Source organism: Dendrobates tinctorius, unplaced genomic scaffold (assembly GCF_039654945.1).
Source record: "Dendrobates tinctorius isolate UK_male_01 unplaced genomic scaffold, ASM3965494v1 ptg000201l, whole genome shotgun sequence".
Taxonomy (NCBI): Eukaryota; Metazoa; Chordata; class Amphibia; order Anura; family Dendrobatidae; genus Dendrobates; species Dendrobates tinctorius.
The window spans coordinates 17,423,081-17,448,118 of record NW_027361868.1 but is presented as its reverse complement, the minus strand read 5'-3'; the positions used below and the strand labels follow the sequence as shown (position 1 = coordinate 17,448,118).

The window sequence follows — 25,038 nt, the reverse complement described above, 5'->3', positions numbered from 1 at the left end:
GCCCACCGGACTCCTAAAGATAAAAATCCAAGTCAGACTGAATATCTTTTTCACTGACTTATAGATCAATCTGTAAAGGTAATTGACTCCTTGTCACTGATATTCTTAGGCTGGCCATAGATACCTGCTGACCGCAATCTCTCCCCGCCAACCTTATGCTCATGTACCCTGAGCTTAACTGAGCGTACATGTGTTCAGAATAGTTATTAGGTCATCTAGACAGGCTTTATATTCTCAAGAGCAATAGAATTAGGGATAATCCAACGTTCCAGTCCTTTTTTCCTCCATCATCTTTCGTCAGGAGGGCCCCTACATATAAATCAGCCAAAATCAGTAGGTTTCACACACCTGTGTCTTGCAGTCCAAGAATGGACTGCTATGCACGGAGCTGCCATAGTGTCTTGTGACCCGACCTCAACGGCCTTATAGGCGTATACCGCTGCCGGTACTTGCATACAGACTGTTAAACACAGATGTCTGGCACCTGCTTAAGACTAAAACCGCTAAAGACTTAAACTGCTTAAGACTGAATACCGCTTTTATCATTCACACCAAGAAAACTATACCCCTCGAGATGAGGATGGCTCTTCAATGAAGAAACATAATATTTCACACCTTTCCAACATCAACCCAGTGATAGATGAGACTCTCGGAGCCGTGCGTGTACGCACATGTACACATGCTGTGAAAATATGTTTCTTCTAGCATGAACAGGGAAATTAAAAAGAAAGCTTGTCTTGATTAATTTCCGCCCGGCTCAGAAACTCAACAGTAGCTTGTTCTCAAAAAGAAATTTGTCCTATTCATTTCACTCAGAGTACCACGTTACTTGGAAGTGCCAGAACGTAATAAAAGCCAACCGTAATATAAGTATTTATCCTGTCACCTAAAAGAGGTAAAAATTGTAAAGATGGATATTTAAATAGCGTATATACGTGCTAAAAAAAAGTGTTATTGAACCCTTTAGGATTTTGGGAATTTCTGCACGATTGAAGAAACTAACATTTACAGTTGTGGCCAAAAGTATTGACACCCCTGCAATTCTGTCAGATAATACTCAGTTTCTTCCTGAAAATGATTGCAAACACAAATTCTTTGTTATTATTATCTTCATTTAATTTGTCTTAAATGAAAACACAAAAAGAATTGTCCTAAAGCCAAATTGGATATAATTCCACACCAAACATAAGAAAGAGGGTGGACAAAAGAATTGGCACTGTTCGAAAAATCATGTGATGCTTCTCTAATTTGTGTAATTAACAGCACCTGTAACTTACCTGTGGCCCCTAACAGGTGTTGGCAATAACTAAATCACACTTGCAGCCAGTTGACATGGATTAAAGTTGACTCAACCTCTGTCCTGTGTCCTTGTGTGTACCACATTGAGCATGGAGAAAAGAAAGAAGAGCAAAGAACTGTCTGAGGACTTGAGAAACCAAATTGTGAGGAAGCATGAGCAATCTCAAGGCTACAAGTCCATCTCCAAAGACCTGAATGTTCCTGTGTCTACCGTGTGCAGTGTCATCAAGAAGTTTAAAGCCCATGGCACTGTGGCTAACCTCCCTAGATGTGGACGGAAAAGAGAAATTGACAAGAGATTTCAACGCAAGATTGTGCAGATGTTGGATAAAGAACCTCGACTAACATCCAAACAAGTTCAAGCTGCCCTGCAGTCTGAGGGTGCAACAGTGTCAACCCGTACTATCCGTCGGCGTCTGAATGAAAAGGGACTGTATGGTAGGAGACCCAGGAAGACCCCACTTCTTACCCCGAGACACAAAAAAGCCAGGCTGGAGTTTGCCAAAACTTACCTGAAAAAGCCTAAAATGTTTTGGAAGAATGTTCTCTGGTCAGATGAGACAAAAGTAGAGCTTTTTGGGCAAAGGCGTCAACATGGAGTTAACAGGAGAAAAAAAGGCATTCAAAGAAAAAAACACGATCCCTACAGTCAAACATGGCGGAGGTTCCCTGATGTTTTGGGGTTGCTTTGCTGCCTCTGGCACTGGACTGCTTGACCGTGTGCATGGCATTATGAAGTCAGAAGACTACCAACAAATTTTGCAGCATAATGTAGGGCCCAGTGTGAGAAAGCTGGGTCTCCCTCAGAGGTCATGGGTCTTCCAACAGGACAATGACCCAAAACACACTTCAAAAAGCACTAGAAAATGGTTTGAGAGAAAGCACTGGAGACTTCTAAGGTGACCAGCAATGAGTCCAGACCTGAATCCCATAGAACACCTGTGGAGAGATCTAAAAATGGCAGTTTGGAGAAGGCACCCTTCAAATATCAGGGACCTGGAGCAGTTTGCCAAAGAAGAATGGTCTAAAATTCCAGCAGAGCATTGTAAGAAACTCATTGATGGTTACTGGAAGCGGTTGGTCGCAGTTATTTTGGCTAAAGGTTGTGCAACCAAGTATTAGTCTGAGGGTGCCAATATTTTTGTCTGGCCCATTTTTGGAGTTTTGTGTGAAATGATCAATGTTTTGCTTTTTGCTTCATTCTCTCTTGTGTTTTTTCATTTAAGACAAATTAAATGAAGTTATAATACCAAAGAATTTGTGTTTGCAATCATTTTCTGGAAGAAACTGAGTATTATCTGACAGATTTGCAGGGGTGTCAATGCTTTTGGCCACAACTGTATGTCTGCAGGTCAATGGCTTTTTTAGGAGGTGACAGGTTCCCTTTAACCCACATATTGCCCTCTCCCTGGACTTTTTCTACTGCGCTTTGGACTTTTAAAACAAATATTTGCTGACAAACATTTCTGTGTAGATTGGAGATAGTAGTAAACATGTGAAATCTTCTCTTCATTACTGAGAAATATATCCGAAAAACATAACTGCTGTGGTATCAGGACCCATGGAGGTGAAGACCCCCAGGTCTGTGTGTGCTGGCATGCACAGCGGAGTTGATGGTCTCCATATTGGCTTGGTTATAGTGACTGTATACTCATATTTAACTGGATTGTTTGCAGTATGTTGTATATATTACAGTCGGAGTAAGGCTGTCATGCATATTTTTTTCAGATAAAAGGAGTCTATCAGCAAAAAAAAAAAACTGTTCAAACCAAGCACATGTGCACTCTTGGTGTGGTGGAGCGGTTCAGCGCCTCTTCTCACCTTTCTTTTCATCTATCTCTGCCCTCCTCTTATCAGGAGCCAGAGGACGGTGGAGATAGGTGGGAAGAGGCACTGAACTGTTTGGCCTCATTAAGGGTGTACCAAGCCGCTGTGCTTAGTTTGAACAGTCATTTTAAACAGACTGGGGTTTTTTGTTCGTGACATTGTACTTCATGATAGTGGTAAAATCTGTTCGATATGTTTATTTGTGAAAAAAAATCAGAAAATTTTGCAATTTTCAAACTTAATTTTTGTGCCCTTAAATCTGTCATGTCACACAAAATAGTTACTATATAACATTTCCCATGTGTCAGTTTTACATCAGCACAATTTTTGAAACATTTTTTTTTGATAGGCAGTAATAAGGGTTAAAAGATGACTAGCGATTTCTCGTTTCCAACAAACGATTTCTCGTTTCCAACAAAATTTACAAAAAGGGACCACATCTCATTTGAAGTTACTTTGAGGGTTTTATATGACAAAAAATACCCAAAAGTGACACCATTCTAAAAAACAACTGCACCCCTCAAGGTTCTCAAAACCAGCGTCAAGAAGTTTATTAACCCTTTATGTACTTCACAGGAACTGAAGCAATGTGGAAGGAAAAAATGAACATTTAACTTTTTTTTGCAAAAAATTTTATTTAGACCCAGTTTTTTTTTTTTATTTCCATAAGGGTAACAATAGAAAATGGACCCTAAAATTTCTTGTGCAATTTCTCCTGAGCACGCCGATACCCCATATGTGGTGGAAATCTACTCTTTGTTTGCTCGGAAGGGAAGGAGCATCAGTGACTTAAGGCCCCTTTACATTTAGCGATGTACCAGCGATCCGACCCGGTCAGGATCGCTGGTACATCGCTAAATGATCGCTAGTGAGCTGTCACACAGAAAGATCTCACAGTGATGCAGCAGCGACGCAGCGCACGATACTCACCTTTCACACACAGCGATCCTGACGTCCTCCCGCCCGCCTCCACGCGTCGCTCGTCGGCGCCAGCAGGAAGCCCAGCAGGAAGCTGATGACGAGAAATGGACCCGGACATTCTCGCGCAATCAGCGACAGACAGCGGGGGAGCCGGTCGGAGGTATCACACATAGCGATATCGCTATAACATCACAAAATCGGTGACATTATAGCGATATCGCTATGTGTAAAACCCCCTTTATTGAATGCAAAATTGTCTGGAATCGAAAATGAGCGCTATGTGTGGTGAGTCTCTTCAACCCTCCAGGTGCTTTACAGAAATGTATAACATTGAGCTGTGAAAATAAAGAATCACATTTTTTCCACAAAAATGTTCTTTTAGCCCCAATTTTTTTATTTTCACAACGATAAGAGGAGAAAATAGACGCCAAAATTTGTTATGCAATTTCTCCTGAGTATGCAGATACCTCATATGTGGGAGACAACTACTGTTTGAGCGCACAGCAGTGCTCGGAAGGGAAGGAGTGACATTTTGCAATGCAGAATAATTAAATAGTCTGCGGGCGTCCTGTTGCATTTGGAGAGACCCTCATGTGCCTAACCTGTAGAAACCCCCCCACAAATGACCCTTTTTTGGAACTGATCTAGTGGTTTCCCAGTATGTGAATTTTATAATGTGATGGCATACGTAAATTGTGTAGAGTGCACCAGGTTGGCATACGTGAGTTGTGTACGCCAGAAATAAATTTAGTAGTCCATGGATGTGTGGTACAGTCTGAAACATTATTTTATACACAGATCAGGTTTGTCGGGTCCGATGGGCAGGTGTCACATAGCCAAATGGTGTACTTGCGTATCCCATATATTTCTCATGGCACTGTACGGCTGGAGGACTTTATCAGAGAGATCAAATCACCCCATGTTCTTGTACAATAGTACACAGTTTGGTTTGGTGGGAGTGCTGCTATCACCATGTATGGTGGTCAATAAAAGGACATCTGTCTTGTCCTTGTACTTTTTTTGTCTTGTGGCGTCTGAGATAGTTCGGTATCACTTGGGGAAGAAGAGGAGGATGAAACATAAAGGAAGGTGGCATCCTCTCCCTCACTATCAGTATCGGAGACAAGGAAAGTATATGCCTCCTCCACTGAGTACCGGGTTTGGGACGAGCGGGACGACATTTTCTCATGCATGCGGTGTTTGTGTGTGTGTACCAAATTTTATTTGTATGTGTTTGGCGTAAATGTTTTTTATTTAGAAAAGAAAAAAATATAGAAAAAAATAAAATTTGGTAAAATGCAAAACAAACTTAGGCCGGTTTCACATTCGCGCTTTTGAGCGCAGCGACGGCCTGCGCACGGCCGCCGCTAAGCCCCGCCCCCTGGCCCGCCTCCACCGGTATCTCCGCCTCCGGGCGCATGACGTTGCATGCGTCGTGCGTCCCCTATCTTCATCACAGAGGGCGCAGGCCGTGCGCAGTCTGCGCACAGTCTGCGTTTGGCGGCGCATGCGTCCTTTTGACGGTGCGCCGAGCAACGCCAAACGCAACCTGTTGCATTTTGGCGCTGCTCGGCGCACCGTCAAAAAGGAGGTGAGGGGTATTGGGGTGGATTAGTAAAGATCGGGAACGGATCAGGGAAGGATAAGGAACGTCATCTTTCTTCAACAACAACAGTCCAAGGCCGTAAAAGGGGTTATCCAGAACCATATTTTTTATTATGTGACTAAAAACTAACAAGTAGGTAGTTTCTAACTGCGGGGAGCCAGCTGTGAATCAGTATGATGTCAGCAGTCACACCCCGTCAACAGAGCTGAGTGGGAGAGAAGTCGCTGCTTCGTTTGATGTCAGCCGATGCCGCAGAAAGTCTGTGCTGGCAAGAGATCGGCATCGGGCACAACAGTCAGGTTGGTAGCAACTACCTACTGTTAGTTCTTAGGCCCATACTAAAAAAAAGCAAAATAATCCCAGATAACCCCTTTGACTAAACAAGCACCAAAGTCAATATCCAACTGCATGAAATAATCAGCTATCGGACTTCCCATACACCTGTTGTTATTGTGTGCCCTTCTTCTGGAGACATGTAATAAATGGTTGAGTTAGTGGTGCATTACATTACATAAATACTCTTTTTGGACATTTCTTTATTTTCGTCCCCTACGTCTACCTTTATGATTTTACTTTTATAATAATAATAATGTGGTTTATGCTTCCTGCCGACGTCCTGCCCCTTGCTGCGTCCCTGAAGATGGCACCATTTCTAATTCTGCATGTTTGCAACTGATTTCTAGTAAAGTTCATTCTGCGTTTATATGTTTTATTGTAGTTTTTCTTTTTATTAATATTATACAGTAAGTACACTAATGGACACAGGTACCGACTGGTAATTGAGCCGACGCTGGTATAATGTAGAGTTTATGGCACAAAGTGGAGATATTTATGACCAGTCGGGTTATCTACGGTCCATGAACGCGGGTTAGGGCTCTTTGTAGAAATGATTTTTCTTCATGGATAGTTACAACTGTGAACATAAAAAGAAAAGTATAACGATCCGGGGTAAGAATTTCCACAGAATAGGTGCAGCACGGGAGAAGTCCTGCAAACAGAATTGAAAGAAATTAATCAGGGAGGCTGAGCGTTATGGGTCATCCGTTAAGGAATGATGTGAAGTAGCTTCATAAGTAGAGATGGGAGCACAAATATGATGTTGGAGCATTGTGGGGAATTTTTTAGACCTGCAGAAGTTAATGAATAGCCTGGATTAGTGTTTTACCAGTGTTGCATACTAGATATGTTTTTAAATAAATGGCCGACTTGGACTATCTAGATTGCACCATAGGACCCGTTACTGATTGCTCTGGTTCAATGCTTTTGCTTACAGCCTGGTGGTCCTGAATGGGGTCTCCACTCTATTGTATAAATAGGTTATTCTTTTGAACTATCGGACCTCAGTGATATAGTAATAAGCATTTCTCGTGGGGTTCATTATGGGGTCCATTCCGGAGCTCCATGCTCGCAGCTGCGAGTCCCGGATAGAGGTCTGCACATTGAAGAGTGTAATATTCATCCCTGTAGACATAGGTATGCAGCGTACACCCCCGCACCGCAACGTTATACACCTACACACAGATGAAAAATCACAGACACTAGCCGTTCATGCTTACTGTACCTTAGATGTACATGACCGGCCTTTCCCAGAAATCGGGGGGTCTCGAGCCGTGTGGGGCGGAAAGTGACACTCGGGGTTGGTAAATTCCCGGGTGAGGATTAAGCAGATTGTTTCAGGAGTATTACCTTACCCTGTGTACTAGCTTTATGGTAAAATGAGCTCATCAGAGAGATTTAATCTTAGAATTTATCCTTTCCAGGTGCAGGCCGAGCTATCTGATCTACTCTGTGCCATCCCCTCCTGTGCTCACACGCTGCCACCTTGGATATCTCATGGTGATTGATTTACCTTATACGAAAATGAAAACTGCATCTTGTTCCTTTTGTATTTTCTCACTACTCCGCCTTATTCTCCATCACGGACCCTGTTATTTCCCAATTGTCAGAAAATATGCCTGGATTAAAGAGCGTGGGGGCCACACTCGCCCCGGGTCTGTCCTGGGGAGGCGTAGGCACCGGCTGACAGTCTACACCTCTAAGCACTCCGCTTCACCCGCCAGATTGGCAGCGGGTTTTACTTATTTGACAGCAGAAGCATTCACAACTAAGATAAGTGCATACTTTCCAGCGATTTCATGTAACCCAAGACCCCCTTTTTCTCAGTTATTACAGATTTTATTGTAGCTGCTGCGAGCTCGCTGTCTCTTATATAATGGCCGGCTCTGCCGCATCATAACTGTCCTGGTCTGGAAAGGAGAAACTCTAATTAGGCATTTATCCTGGGTCGTACCAAGAAGATGCTGAAGTCATGGTAGATTTTATTTAGGGTTGCTTGAACTCGCTGTCTTCTTGGATTTAAAGGAAAACGCCTACAGTCCCCACCTGCCAATATCATAACTCATTGGGAGGAGACAGTTTTCTGGGCTTCCCGCTAGGAATACACTTAATTTATTTTTTGCAACCCTTATAATAAATCATGTTTTTTTTTGTTTGTTTTTTTTAATCCAAAAAGTGATTTTTGTAGTGATGAGCAAGCATACTCGCCACTCAATCATGCATCGGGGTGCTTGGGTAATAGGCATCAAGTATCGCAGGTGCTCGTGCACCATGCTTGAAGCCCTGCATATTTTGCAGCTGTTTGAGAGCCAATAAACATGAAGGAATTTCCCGGCATACGGCAATCTAGCAGCCACAAAACATGCGAGGCGTGGACTCCAACATGACTCTCAAGCACCCGCGATACTTGATGCCTACGCGAGCACCCCGATGCACGATCATCATTAGACTTTAGCCTTTGAGCCGTGCTTTACAGTCACTTGACTGAGGCGGTAATATCAGTCAAAACCTATAGACATGTGGCACAATTTCTGAGTCAATAAACTACGATATATTAATTAAACGCCATCATATTCAACAGAGATTTATAGACATCATCATTGTCCCCATTGCGGCTCACAATCTAGATTCCCTATCAGTATGTCTTTGGAATGTGGAGGAAACCCACGCAAACACGGGGAGAACATACAAACTCATAGCAGATGTTGACCTTAATAATAATCTTTATATAGCGCTAACATATTCCGCAGCGCTTTACAGTTTGCACACATTATCATCACTGTCCCCGATGGGGCTCACAATCTAAATTCCCTATCAGTATGTCTTTGGAATGTGGGAGGAAACCCATGCAAACACGGGGAGAACATACAAACTCCTTGTAGATGTTGTCCTTGGTGGGATTTGAACCCAGGACTCCAGCGCTGCAAGGCTGCAGTGCTATCCACTGAGCCACCATGCTGACCTTAGTGGGATCCCAGCGCTGCAAGACTTTTGTGCTAACCACTGAGCCACCGTGCTGCCAACCCATATAACATATGTTTGTGAACATTAATTATATTTATTATATTCCTTACTCTGTAAAGAGATTGCCTGTCATCACTCATGGTCGAAATTCCAGATTAACCCATCGCAAACACGGGGAAGTAGATACATACCCCATGTAGATGTTGTTCTTTATTGGATTTGAACCCAGATCTCCAGTGCTCCAAGAAAACAGTTCTGATAATTGAGCAGCACTCAAGTAACACTCAAAGTACAAAATAACTCGGACTTTCGGTTAACGCATCTATCTCTTCACCCCAAAAAAACTTTGCACACATTCTGGAATGCTGCATTGGTATTGTGCAGCAGTATGTTTTCCAGAGCTGCTCTTCTCTCATAGCTAGAGAGAAGTTATAGCATGAATGGAAGCTTTCCTGTTTCCTTAGTCTTTTGTGTGTTATGGTGACCGACCATCAAATGTCTGTTAAATTAACGGCCAACGTCCTTTTGGTCTCTATCTATAAAAAAAAAAAAAAAAGATTGTGCATGTTGAATTTTTACATGCCCAATCTTTTCATTATTCGTGAAGATAAGCTGCCACCATCATAGGTGTCTTATCAGTGGCTTATTCACCTCTTTCCATTAGAACCTGTAAAGTAAAGCTGTCAGGGGAGTAGGTAAATACATACCAGATAAATGCAAAGTGCAAATTCTTTTTTCCTTTTGATTTCATTTATTTTAATGGAGGGCATAACCCGGGCAAAAACAGCCCAGCTTAGATAATAAATATAAGGGATACAATTTAAACAAAAAAATCCTAGAAATGACTGGGAATGCACTTTGTGTGCTTCCATCATTATGTAGGAGTGTGCGTATTTCTAGATTACTCTTGAGTCCTCTTATATGGTATTTATCCACTATTAGGCACCTAAGAGCTATTCAGATATTCAAGTCCATCGATCCCTACCAATTATTCGTTCACCCTCCCTGTGCCCTGGATCACACTTCCATTAAGGTCTCTCCTGGAGCGAGGGGATGGGTGGATAAAGCTGAACCCTTGTTGTCCTACGTTATGTATATGCCCCCTCTGGGTGCAGTTGATCACTTTCGGACATGTGGTCTTTAGGGATCGTGCTATATTTTCTGGAGTTAGTTACTGCGTTTTTTTTTCTTTTCCATGAAGTTTATCTATTAAATGTTCCACTAAATGCATAAGACGACTTCCTGGTTATCAGTGACCACTCTCCGAAATATGTCCGGCATTTCATAAATGGACTCTACTCATCGGGAATACCTCTCAATTATTACCTCGTGTCATGTCTAAATAGGCTGCGTATGGTTCCATATATTAAATCTGTCATCTTACATTTTATGCTGCGTACATCTCAACTGCAAAAGCTTTCTCCGAAGGCCAATAAAGATGATCTATATCCCTCCGTGGAGCCGCGGAGCTGCACTCCCATTCAGCGATTCCTCAAGGCTGAAATTCTAGCCATCATATAAAGTTGCATAATAATTAGAACATGTTGTTGTTCCCTATATATTAAAATTCAATTAGAGATCTTCTACAGATCAGCATTATGGAGGGGTCTAAAGTTCACGCGTATAAATAAATGGCTGAACATAGCCAGGGGACGATGCTCTTTTAACCACTTCTTCACCGAAGGGATCTGGACCAACATTAGAACAAAAGAACGTTAGAATTGACGGGAATCTCCGTGAGTCACAAGAACACAGAAACCAATATTTCCCAAGACTGGTGGATCTTATGCCAGCCTAAGAAAGGGGGTCGTATGCATCAAATGTATTAAAATAGGCACACCACCTAATGGGATGGGAAAAAGGCAAAAATGTCACCTGCTTTTGGTCTCGTGGCCGATGCCATTGTAGATACCACGACGCACCCTGCCCAGTGATTGATTGCAGCAATCCTGAATTGTAGTTGTGACGTCACCGATGCATCCTTTGTACCGTTGTTCCCCAACTCCAGTCCTCAACAGCCACCAACAGGTTATGTTTTCAGGATTTCCTTACTATTGCCCTTACTAATTCCCCTGGTTCGTTTGGGATCCCCACCGTAAGAGGGAAGCGCCTCTGAATTTTCTTTTCTGGGCAATACTAAGGAAATCCTGAAAACATGACCTGTTGGTGGCTCTTCAGGACTGGAGTTGGGGAACACTGCTTTAAGTAACTACAGGGAGCAGGTAAGAGTCAATTTTGCATGAGACGAAGGCGACTACAGCTGATTTTACTGCTTTTACATGGGGTAAACCGATGGGGTGAACATTTGAAGATGTAAAACCTGTTTAAAGGCCAATAAGGTGAAACCTACCTCTGGGAGGTTGGTAAATGCAGCCAAAAATGAGAAGTATTGATGAAAATACCTCTCTGCCCACATTGCATTGTTGACTCAATAACAGCAAGAATGTACTTCGATGCAAAATTGTATGGGTTTTTTTCATCCACTGGATTTGTTATGAATGGTTCAGTCTTTGAAGCCCAAATGCTGGTACCCCCACCATCGGTGGAGCAGCATACAACCAACCCAGGCATTGGACTGGGCTGGTGACAGATGCACCCCCCTGAGCCCTAAGATCCATGCTTTTTATGCAACAAGAATCTGCTAGTGGTGTTGTCTCATGAAGACAACCTAAGTCCATATTCCCTGATTAGTACTGCGTTCAGGACCCAATTAGCCAAAATTAATTTCAATGACTGCCATTATTATGGTTTGCTTATATAGCGCTATCATATTTCACAGCACTTTACAGACATTATCATCCCTGTCTCCATTGGGGCTCACAATCTAATTTCCCTATCAGTGTATGTCTTTGGTGTGTGGGAAGAAATTGGAGAATCTGGAGGAAACCCACACAAACACGGGGAGAACATACAAACTCCTTGGATGTTGGCTTTGGTGACATTTGAACACAGGATCCCAGCGCTGCAAAGCAACAGTGCTAACCACTGAGCCACCGTACTGCCCTTGTAATATTTCATTGTCCTGCTGGCTACAACTTTCCCTGGGACAAACAGCTGATGAAATGGGTTGTCTCTAATGAAATTGCTTTTCTAATAAACCAAAGGCATCTAGATAAAACTTCTGGTCTACACAAGTTTGTTACAAAGTCTCAAAAAATGTTAGCATAATAGGATTTTACTCAGCACGCTGCATTCTTTTCATCTCTTAGTAATGAAACGTTTGGCAATAGGATGGATATTTATGGCGATGCAGACAAAAATATATTTTCGCCGTACATGGTGCATCAGACGCCGCGTTGTGAGATGGGACTTTACAGACCGGCCTGTTTTAACAAAAGAATCAACGTTGATCCCGAAAACATTCAATCCAAAATCAAACGAAATTCTCGAGAAGCAATGAAAGCGACTTATCTCTGCATTCCTGGAAATCGCACTGCATCACTCCTCTTTTTCTTAGAAATTTATAAAAGACAAAGATAAAGTTTTAGCAAGTAGAAGCATATAAAGCGGCCAATGCTGCCCATGTTCCGTATCGGAGTCTCCAGAGAAGACAACACAATGTTCCTCAAAAAATAAATATCACACTTGAGGGAGATTGTGCAGGAAGAAAATTCCACTCCGCGATATATTACACTTTGGTCTCTGACAGACGCTACACATGTGGATGAGGTTTGATGTATTGACAGAACTTCATATCTTTGGAATTTCATGTTCTCTTCCCTCCTGTGGAATTGTGGGGGTGGATGGATTTCTTCATCTACTTTCGACTAGCTATAAAGTAAGTTACAGATGTAGTAACAAGATATTTTTGATCAGCTAAAAGAGTATCGCAGACAAAACTCATAATTTCCTATCATTTAATTTTACCCTCACCCTTGGCGTTCCCAACCTTTAAATTGCTACCTGCAGCGAGGCGTCACTCAAGAAATAAAATATTGGATGAGCTTTGCTAATTTGTTGGCCTCAGAGCATCATGGCAGGGACAATCCCCTTTAATTTCTGCCTACATGATGTGATGGTCTGTAACACTCCTTAAAGGGAGTGTTATGGTTTAGGTTCTTGTATTGGTTATTCTTGTAATGTAGTGGGATCCACAGTTGAGACCACCATTATTTGTCTGGGACAGCTACAATGAGCATTTCTCAGACTTCCGATTTTCTCACGTACAAGATCCATTATTTTGATCAGAGTGAGGTTCAAGTATCATCCATTTTTCTCGTTCATGGAGAAAAAAAAGTTTGTCCACCTTTTCTCTTTTTTGACAGTCCTTGAACATTGGACCACACTTGGATGTCATCCCAATGCGGTCTGGTTTTTTCATGAGCCCATAGACTCGCATTGCTAATTTTCATCTGACCCTCAAATCAAAATCAAACATGCGGTTTTCCACGTACTACTCGGTCTACGGAAAAATCACGGACATGTGAATAGCTCTATAGATTATCATTGGTACCAGTGCTATCCATGAAAATTGCTGATATCACTCGTATGAGAACACCGGACATCTGAATGAGACCTTACGGAGGACATCTTACACAGACCGTTCATTGGGATACTGAGCAACATGTCATACCTAATTTCCCCTGCGGAGGTGCTGCAGGGAAATTGAAGACTTTATCTTACCAAGTTTCTCAACAGATTACAACTGATTGCTTGAGGTAGACAGCGCACGATCAACTCCTCTTCAGGAAATGCTTCAAATAAAAAAATATTTTCTGAAGTTGACAGTCCTGTTAAAGCCCATGACAGAGCCATTATACTGCAGGGTGGGAAAGTGCCATAAGTCTGGCCAAACATTGATATGAATGCCATTGTTAGACTGTGATCAACTTATCTTCCCCAAACTGAAATGTGTTCTAACGGGAGAGTTGTAGGTATCCAACCACAAAGCCAATGGAGATTACCGTAAATACATTTTAGGTTTAGTTTCCATTTAAGTCATAAGGTAGCCTTCTTACTATGCCGTAAAGGGGAATATGTCATCATAAAATAATATAATGTCCAAATTAAATTTTTCTGTTGAATTTTTGTTCCCTGGTTTTCCCATATCGCTCTTGTGAACCTTTCAGAGTTTATTATGCTTTGCGCCATCATATTCCAGAGACACTATCACTGTCCCCACTGGTGATCAGAATCTGAAATTTCCTATCTCTTTGTCTTTGGAATGTGAGAGGAAATCGGAGAACCTGGAGGAAACCCATACAAACGCGGGGTACAAACTCCTTGCAGATGTTGTCCTTGGTGAGATTTGAACCCAGGTCCTCAGCATTGCAAAGCAGCAGAGCTAATCCCTGAGCCACTGAGCTGCCCTTTTTTTTTATTATATATCTGTATAAATTTGACCTAAAATTACATCAAATTTTCTTAGTCCCAAAAATAAAGTGAACCAAATCCAACAAATAAGTCATTATTATGACTTTATTTTAAAAAATAAAGTGATCCGATATCCCATGTTTGTTAGCGGCAAAAGTATGTGAACCTTTGCTTTTGCTACCTGGTACGACCTCCTTGTCCAGCAATAACTGCATCTAAATGTTTCCGATAATAAGTGATTCGTCCTGCTCATCGGCTTGGAGGAATTTTTGCCCAGTGCTCACTACAAAACTGCTTCAACTCCGTTATGTTGACTGGTTTTCACCCATGGACTGCTCGTTTCAGGTCCTTCAACATTTCTATAGGGAATGTCCAGGCAAAATGAAAAATTTACTGGCGGCTTGGAGCAGTAAGCAGTAAACTAAATGAAACTCGGCTATCGGCACTAACCTGGATCCCAGTGGAGACTCCTCTGTGGCCTATGCTAACAAGAAGAGGAGACATCACTGTTTCACCAGCAGCAGATCCGCTGCAGCCTGTGATTGACTGCAATGGTCATTTGACTTCAATAGCGTGTCATCTGAAAAACATCTGATGGTGCACTTATAGAGGGGCTTATATCTTGTCAAAAAAAATAGTTGTATTTACCCATGTTAACCCCTTTTTCCTGTTACAAAGAAGCAGTCTGATAGTCCACGCGTCTATGTAGTCTATGCCTTTGGTTTGGATGTCTACATGTGCTGTAACCGGTGTCGTTCTTGGTTGTTCCCATGTCACGTCCTGAATTCCGTCACTTTCTCTTTGCACAGTGTCCTTGGGGGGTAGATCGTATATTAGTGAATATTTGTGCATTATATTTGCTGCCGTTTATAGGACTAATATGAAGCATATCACTAATTGCCGCCTAACAGGTTTGTTTGTAATATCGGAACATAGCAAGAGCCGGGATTGTGAAATGATCCAGTCTTCGCATGTGGTGATTTCTCTCGCTCGGGCCCATATTTAGCAAAAGCTTTGCTTAGGAATTGAGATGACGCAATGCAGCAAGAAGGTCGAATTCTCTTGAATTACATTGCGAAATCTTGTGTAAAGTGATTTTAGCTCATTTTAGAACAAGTCTGTCTTCACGATTTGCTTTCAAATGCTTGTGTTTTCCTTGTTTTATTTTTTTTTTCTTTTCCTACTCATTATAGTTAATGTAGTAATCTTGCTTAAGTAAGCATCACTCTCTTATTTCCTACACTGGCTTCCAGTCAAAAGCTAATCAGTTTCCCCTAAGCCAGGAATGAACGATATGGGGTAAACAAGTCTAGGAAGGTTCACAACGTACAATGAGGTAAACAAAAGCGAACAATATGAATCATCGCTACATTAAGCAGAGCAAAAGCCAAACAGCTATAATAGTATCCGGCCGCAAATTGGGGGAGAGTGGGGGTGGGCTTCACCAGTGGTTGATCTTAAGTGACAGATTAATAAAGTGTGGTCTGATTTATTTTAGTCCAAGATCCTGCACACTTCCAAAACAGCTAGCCGGGGGCAAATTAAAAACATCCTGGTTGGTGCTCAATTAAATATATAGGTTGCCTTATGTAAAAGAGCCAGTAATAACATTGACAAATGAATATATCAATGTTTCTATGGCCCAGCTGGATGAGAAAGGGGTCATATTTTATCTTCAATGTATTTATCTCTGCATAATGGATCCACTTTTATTTAAGGTTTACTGCTCCTTTAATGCCACATCCATATGGTCTACATCTACAATGCAGGCAGTTGTTGAGTAGAAAGTGTTTGCATCCAAGCATTAGAAATATTTGTATAGAAATACTTCCCTGTCTTTTGAGAATATAAAAATGGAAAAATTCCTAAATAGTTCCTAAGTTTACACTTTAAAGGGAATCTGTCAGTGGGAGCAACCCTCCTAAACCATCTATATGGTCATGTAGGTCATAGGGAGCTGAGTAAAATGATATCTTGATATCTGCGATCTTATGTCTTATCCCTGAGATATTGACGTTTTCTTTAATATGTAAATGAGCTGTTAAGATCTATGGGCTGGACATAGATCTCCCTAAGCATCCACTTTCAGAACTTATTTTAAATGAGAGGAGGCGTTACCAGTGTGAGACATGAAGGTCAGGAGAGCAAGGAGCAGCCATTATATATCTTAGACTGCTAACACCTCCTTTAACATACAATAAACTCTGGAGGCAGATTTGCAGAGAGATCTATGTCCGGCCCATAGATCTTAGCAGCTCATTTACATATTAAGAAAAACATGGATTTCTTTGGAATAAGACATCGAATCGCAAATATCAAGGTATCATTTTATTCAGCTTTCTATGACCTACATTTCCATCTAGATGGCTTAGGAGGGTTCATTCTACTGACAGATTCCCTTTAAACACGTCATGATTAAGGTTTTTCAAAATTATTGTAATGGTGTATCAATGAAAAATGATAAAACTTCTGTCTTTATCCAAATACTTTCCAACCCATCGGTGAGTATCTTCACACTTGAAGTCATGAAGGTTTACCGTGTCCAAATGAGGGTCCCATTGTTTTTATGGAAAGAATAGTGCTGCCAAATGTGCCGAAAACCTTTTAAAGGGTTTTTGGAAAACTGTTCCCCGGCCGCAGTTTGCTTAAAAAAAACAAAAAACAAACTATCCTCTACTCAAGCTCCCGGGGTCCATCACTGGGCTTCTGCCGCTGCTCTTAGTCACTATTATTGTCTGCAGCGCTGACGTCATGTAGAGAGCTCTGCAGAAAATTAGTGAGCGCAGTGACTCTGAGAGGCTCATGCCATCAATATGGGCAGAGCCGCTGAGCTCAATTATGCCATTTAAAAAAAAAAAACCTCAATCAAATGTGTGAGTGGCACACAGTCATTTCTCCCGAGTTCCCCATACACAAAAATGCTTGGTTCGGCATAGCGGTCATCCTTCTTTCCTCAACGTCCTCTATCATGGGAGAGTCGCAAGTCCACCCACACCTCCAGATGGTCGCCAGGTCCCTACAAAATCAACTGGTTTGGTCAACTTTCATATAATGTGTATGGGGCCCTCAGCCTTACCTCAAGAGTCAATTTGGGCAGCTATAGATCTTCTGTCCTACACCACAAAAAAATACTAAATTGAGATGCAAAAAAAAACAACATACCGTATTCAGTGCATTAAGGAGGCAAACTATTACTTACATGGGGGGCAACACATGGATTTGCAGACGTCGTTTTTACAAAGATTTTGAGCATTCTAGTAATTACATAAGAGTGGAGGATACAAGATGAGCTTCTAATATTCACATAAGATAAAATGCTTCTGATGACTATCGGATCTGTACAGAGCATGAGAGGAGCAAAAGTTCTTCTGGATTTTCTGTCAGTCCTTACCGCAGACAGGTTTTTATTGCAATTTAGAAATCTAATTCTTCAAATTTACTGTTAGGATGTCCCAAGTCCCGAACCAACCTCTATAAATCTCTCACCCTTGGAGAACACATGTCCCAAGGCCTGAACCAACCTCTGGAGGACACATTTGTGCATTACATGGACAGCCTATAGATCTCACAGGTGGCATGTAATGCTTTGTTTTCCCATTGGAGGCTCTGCAGGAAAACTGGACAGATTACATCCGTTGGATGGGGGTGGTATTAAGATCATATTTTCAGGAATCTTTCCAACAAATAGGGATTTTCCACATTGGACAGCTGTTTTGAAGAACATGTGAGTTGGTCCTTCCTCCATGATGTTGCCTGTATTTGTTGATCACTTCATAGATTATTGTTATTTATTCATCTCAAAACCACAAAATCAAAGCAATAGCAAGTACCATAAAAGTTCTGTAGTCAACGTTGTACACAGGTGAGGTCTCTAGACCATCCTGTGTGGTGGTCATCCCTAGTAATCCCGGACACGTAATGGTGTAATTTATTGTGTTTATATCCCGGGGTCTTGTCCACCACATTCTACGTTTCCTTTTTGTTTAAATTTTCATCCCGTAAGGTAAACATACAGCCGGATATCTGTGGTCTACTGAGCAACCGAGTCCAGCAGGTCTGCCGGCATCTGTGAGCGGTGTCTTCTACTGCTTCTAATAAAAAGGTGTGATATTCCTGCCAAACCACAGCAGACGCTGAAGGGATACACATGGCTGAGGAATCGGACTGCATTCCTATGGGATTTACCAGCCCTGAATGCGCGTCGGGAATCCATTGTTCTCAGATGCTGGCACAGTCCTTTTGAAAAGTTTCTCCTATTTGTCTTGCCTGTAAGGGTATGTGCAGATGCTGCGGATTGGTCTGCTGATTTTTCCGCGCGGATTTTGTAAAATCAGCTGGTAAATCCGCAGGTCAAAAGACCTGCAGTCACAGAAAAGAATGACATGTCAATTCTTTCTGCGGATTGGAAACCGCAGCAAAAACCGCGTGGAAAATTCCGCACCGTCTGCACTGCAGTTTCCATTTTCCGTAGGATATAATGGTACTGTACAACGCAGCTAATTCTGCTGCGGATCCGCATGGCCAAAACCGCTGCAGATCCGCAGCAGAATCCGCAGCATGTGCACATACCCTAAGACTCCGTACTCAACCAGTGTTCCATAGTCAGCGATTGCAAAACTATTTCCACCCATTTCAGGTGGATTTAGCAAAGTCTCGTTTGTCAGCATACAGTGGACCTTGGGTTCTCGGTCACCTCTTCATTTATATATGAACCTCTGAAGACATGGTTTATTTTGGGGAAACTTCGTGACCAGTTCCATCAAACATGGTAACGTACCATGAGGAATATTATAGACAGAAATGTTTCCTCCTCCGGGGAGAGTTTATATTATTTGTTTTAAAGCAAAAGGGATTTTCTTGTTAAACTAACTGGGGTGTTTATTTTCCTTTGTAGTAATGTCTTACAAGGACTTAGATGAGTTGTGTCTTTTAAAAAAAAAAAAGTTTTTCCTGTAAGTCCTCAGAGTAGTAAGAATAAACCCATTCTGCTTTACATACCCTGCCCAGGTCCAGCACGGAGTCTGGGGCGCTTCACCCGGTGTCTGTTGTGCTGACATCACATCGACAGCGCTAGAGACAACTGAGCTCGCCGGCTCTGCTGAGTAGGCAGCACAAATCGCTGAGCTCACGGATTGGCTGTCAACATGCTGTCAGCACTATACACAATGGGAGCAACAGCGGAGACTCCGTGCTGGACCTGGGGAGGGTAAGTGACGCTAATTATTTTTTGTATCACTAAGGGAACGGATAGGAGAAGCGTCTTAGAAAGGGGACAACTCCTTTACACATTTTTATAGCTGGACGTAAAACAGTGCGAGGCAAAATGTGTTTGATGCCAGAGCCAATTGAGCTTTGGGTTTGGGGGTAATTTTGCTGATCATGCTTTATATTTGTTGGGTCAAGTTTTTGGTGTAAACATGGATGCATTCTGATTCTCAATGCCCATATGCAACTATTGCAGGCATATTTTTAGGGCCCATTATACCTGGTGCCATTGCAGAGCTTACTCTTGTTGTCTAGGCTTGATGCATACAGAAGGGTAGTACAGGGGTGGGCCATTTATATGCATACACCTAAATAAAATGGGAATGGTTGGCGATATCAACTTCCTGTTTGTGGCACATTAGTATACGGGAGGGGGGGAAAACTTTTCAAGATGGATGGTGACCATGGTGGCCATTTTGGATCCAACTTTATAAATGGCCCACCAAGGTGTATCCATCTAAATGGCCCACCCTGTAGTGGGGCATCCACTCCACTGGGTGTCATGTGTTCTGAGATTTTCTTCCCTAGAAGTAATAGAGAGTAGTTCATTAAATATACCTTGGCCTAGAGAACATGCCACCGTTAGTAAGGAGTCCGCCAAGAAAAAGTTGATCTCTACTTCCAGCATGTGATGTAGGACGGTCGTCTTAAAATAATGAACCCAAAATGCCGATATGAAGAGGTTTGTAGGATGGCTAATTATTTTTTTTTTTCCCATTTTTGTCCTTTCCTTTCTCTAGGGTTTCAGTATTATACCGTCAATCCCCCCATGGCTTTGGACCTGACAATCGGGATCCTGTGTGAGCTTCTTCAGCAGTGGAACCACGTCGCACAAGGTGTCACCGTCCTCCTGGAATGGCTGCTAGGAGAAGATGATCTCGGCAGTCTCGAAACCACAAAAATGGTAATTACGCTGACCGGTGTCTGCAGGATCACAAAACAAACCAGGCTTGAGGTGTGAAAAGCCGGCAAGGAACAATTATCCTGAACGTTCTGTACCGAGCCTGACGTAACCCACAAGCCAGAAATGTCGTGTTCTTCATATTACCAATTAGACGCACAGGTGTTGCACATACCGGTGCAGTCATTTTACAAGAGGATATGGGAGGCATGAATACGGGTACATAATAATTGGCTTCTATGCCAAAGGGGGGCTCGCACAACTTTTATTATGACAAAATGAAAGCAAATGAGCAAAAAAGAAACATAAACACTATAGGTGTTTTAAGAGCTGCAGTGATTACAGTGAATTACCCCAATGTCTGCCGAAACAGGAAAAGCTTTATAGATTATATTTTCCTCGGCAGCGAGAAAACTGCAGAGGAAAATATAACTTCTTTATGACGGGGGCTCTGAGTAGCTTTTAATTATTAATAATAATATGTTAGGACTGTTCCGATCGTCAGTGACGTTTATTATAGTTTTGCAACTTCCATAGATATTTTCGGAAGGCCTGGATATTATTAGGGGGCCACATAGGCCAATGTTCAATCAAGATACTCTGGATACAGAGCTCCAGCCTCTGTGGATAAACATAAATTATTGACCAAGGCCTTTTGTGGGTTGATATGTTGCATGCTTGGTGAATAAAACACCCTAGATGAAGCTGGAGTGCTGCAGGTTTTTTTTTTATTGCATAAAACATAAATAATGTCTGTAGCCACCACTAGGGGCAGCATACACACCAATGCTTTATTATTGAGAACAGTATATGACCAGTATGCAGTAAGCTCTTCAGCTCCCTCTAGTGGTGGTTAGAATCAACCAGAATGTTATCATTTAAAGTGATAGTCCTGCACAAAAAAAAGTCTGTTGTGTATGACATGTTATGTAATGGCACTTACTATTATACTTGATTGTTAAAATATGCCTCAATGTCCCGGCAGCTCTACTTCCGCTTTGGTTTTGACCCAGGAGGCAGCTTCTTTCTCCTCTCTGTTATCCCTGTGTTGATGATGCACTTGAAGGGGGGACTGACTGATTAATTCCCTTTAACAGGTTGTGTCCGTCTGACTCGTTTCAATAGCTAAGCCAGCCCCTTTATCTTTTATATACAGAGCATAAGCTGAGAAAGGGGAAGATTTAGCTACTGAAATTAGTCAAACAACTTGTTAAAGGGAATATTTCATCAGAAAATGAGCTATTGCTTAAATTAAATTTTTGCGTTATATTTATTGTTAAATGTAGGCTTTTTTTAACACGATTTACTGTATTTTTCGGATTATAAGACACCTTTTTTTTCCAAAAATGTTTTGGAGAAAATGGGGGTGCGTTTCATAATCCGAATGTAGCTTACCAGCTGCGGTGGAGCGGGGTCCCAGGGTCGCTGCTGCAGTAAGCTAACGGAGGTGGCAGGAATGTGGCGATCTCACTCTGCACATGCACAGACTTCGGCGGCCATTTTCCCAAAGTCCACCGCATTAAAAACCATGGAAAGTGCAGGCGATCTGGGCTTTCACAAACTTGGCGGAGCCCCCCAGCAGCGCCGAACACCCCCTCTTAACAGCCTAGGATTGGCAATATCGCACCACTCCTGCCTCTGCCAGCTTCCTGCAGCAGCGACCTTGCCTCCTGCGGACCCTGCTCCACAGCCGCAGCCCCCCAGGTAAGCTACCATAAAAGTGGACTATAGGAGGCACCACCATTTTATTAAAAAAAAAAGTGTTTCCTCCCCCAAATTTGGGGTGCATTTTGTCATTTTATTATCTGGTGTGTTTTATAATCCACAAAATACGGTATATTGAAAAAAATATATATTAGTAATCTGCTAATTTTCACAATGGTCACTGGGGATACTTTAGACTTATACTGCCTATTCTTTAAGGAAACTCTTGCAGCAAGGATTCTGATCATCAGAGGCAAGATTACAATGGCAGGTAGCACCTCTATACACAGCTGATAACACAGGACCCATCAATCATAATAGATGTTACAACTGACTCTGCTCACACTCCCTTCATGACCACCTTTGCACACGCTCCTTAGATACTTCATTACAATTGATAGGTTCAGACTCTTATCCATTGTGGTTAATGCACATGTGTTGTTTCCTGAAACAACAGGAAGTTATTGTCTAAAAGCGCCCCGTTGGCCATTGTGAAAATTGCAAGGTTTCTAATTTTCATTTTTAAAAACATTGCCAAAAATTAAAACAAAATACATTTAACATGAAAACCTGATTTAAACAATCGAACATTTTTTGATGACCGCTTACCTTTGAGGCTCATTACAGGGAAAGCTCTCTCCTCTGGTAGCAAAACTAATGCGGAAGTCGAGGGACCAGGAAAAGGGATGCTTACACCAGAGCATTAGTATATATTTGAACAATAAGTACAGTAATTTTTGGACTATATAAACACTTTGACTCTTTTTAGCAAGGAAAAAAGTTAATGTGTCTTTTAGTCCTAACTCGGGGTTTCTGGAAATGCAAAATTCCTCTGACTACTTCCATGTGCCCTATTTGAGCATATGGTTAGAATTCAGGTCATCCCGTGATTGGGACATCCTTTTAGTAGTGAAAAAGCAGTAATGCGCAGAGAGCCCAATCATTTCTAGGAGTACGTTTTATTGTCCACTGCTTCCACTTTTAATGGTCAGGTTGGTCCTCATGAAAATTAGTCTGTTTTTTTTTGCACTTTGTCACATAGCCAATGACATTGGGGTTGTAATATGGGACAATTTATACTTTTGTTTTTGTTTATGAACTATCATATTCTCACTTGCCTTATAAAGAATTCAGATCAGAAACTGAAAAAGTAAAAATAAGGACATACACCATGCTGAAGTCAATAAAGTTATCTTAGAGCAAAAATAGTTTTCCTGCACGGTTTATACATAACTGCCTGTGCAAATATAAAAAATAAAGTTTAGTCTGGACCTGTCCTTAGGTACAGTATATCATCCCTAGATAAATAAACCTGTCTAACACACATGTAATAGGAAGTACACTCTGAAGACAGCTCTTCCAAGAATGTTTTCAGGTGGGTTCCTGTTGTGACGCTAGTCACTTCTCACTGCCAAGCCATGAGTCGGTGTGATCAAGGAATCCAAGGTCAGAAGCCAGGAGAGTACGTCATAAACAAGAAAGAAACTAAAGCGTAGTCGGGTAAGGTTCCGAGGTCAGAGTACCGGGAGGTTAACGGATCAGAGGTGAAGGGTTTAAACAGGCAGATGGTCAGAACGAAGTCCTAAGTCAGGTAACAGATCAAGCAACCAGAACACAAGGCACAGGCGAGCACAAACCTCACAAAATGAATGTTACGTCTGGCAGTGGACTGGGAGAAGCTGCTCAGTTAAGTAGGCATTGCAATTACCCGGGATAGAGAACACCTGAGGCAGCCAACGCCTCCCAGTCACAGATTGGCTAGTCGAGCTGTCAATCAACACACTGACAGCTCAGCACGCCCCTGTACCAGATTGGATGGCCATGCTGTCCATCAAAGTACTGACAGCTTCAGCACGCCTCTGTACCGGATTGGACGGCCGAGCTGTCAGCAACTGCATCCCAGACACCCTGAGGGGTGGAACCATGACACCTGTCCTCCACACTTGCCTCTACATTGCTAATAACCAAGGTTTGTAAAGACACCAGGCTGGACCAAGCCTCATAGATTGCTGTAAACACTAGACTTGTATAAAGTAGCCTGTTCTTCCCTTTTTCAGTTACGATGAGGAACTTGGTGTATGTCATGCTTAAGAGTGTAAGCCAAGATCACGGCACCAAACCAAATGTTCTATTTCTTCACAGGTGGAAGATGATCTCTTCGAGAAAGGGGAAGCAAACTTTTGGGCTGAGAAACTACTGTACATAAGGCTACTTTTCAAACATCTCAAGAAGCTCATAGCCTCCACTGCCCTCTCTTTACAACCCCAGGACACAATGCTGCTCCACATTTCCCAAGCAGCTTATGAAAGATCAGAAAAAGTACAGCGCAGTCTCCATGGTTTACCACCCACTCCGGAGTTCCTAAAGACCACCGAATTCACCAGATTACTGATTCAAAAAGAAAGGAGTGAAAATTGTATTGAAATGCTGAATTTTATTTCTAAAACTAAACCTGAATCTTGACACACAGAACATGTGGCCTTGGAGACTTGTTGTGTACTGGGTCGACTATGGCTTAGACCTTTTTAAGACTTTTTTTAAATTAGTTCTGCAATGTTTTAGTCTCATGACTTATTTTTACCAAATGTATGCAAAATAAAGTTCATATTTCCATTATTCGTCTATCCCAATGTGTTTGGTATTTTAGTTTTAGCCTGGTGACTGTTTCAATAAATCAATAGGTCTGCATGACCAGATCTACTCACCCATCCCTGGTAGATTGTGAGCCCTCGCGGGCAGGATCCTCTCTCCTCCTCTGCCAGTCGTGACTTGTATTGTTTAAGATTACTTTACTCGTTTTTATTATGTATACCCCTTTTCACATCTAAATAAATGGCGCTATAATAATAAATAATAATAATCTGCATGTGTTCGAGAAGACTATCGACCACTGAGGAGGAGC

The 25,038-nt window shown here is 42.0% G+C and overlaps 1 protein-coding gene across 1 annotated transcript in view; it reads left to right on the top strand.

Moving 5' to 3' along the window:
- Positions 1-24,752, top strand: part of LOC141056974 (tRNA (32-2'-O)-methyltransferase regulator THADA-like) — a 541,174-nt gene extending 516,422 nt beyond the window's left edge. Inside the window, exons 16-17 of the mRNA XM_073553454.1 lie at positions 20,272-20,435; positions 24,279-24,752. Of these exons, the coding sequence (XP_073409555.1) occupies positions 20,272-20,435; positions 24,279-24,599 (485 nt within the window). The 3' untranslated portion in view covers positions 24,600-24,752. The remainder of the gene's footprint in view (positions 1-20,271; positions 20,436-24,278) is intronic.
- The last annotated feature ends 286 nt before the right edge of the window (positions 24,753-25,038 follow it).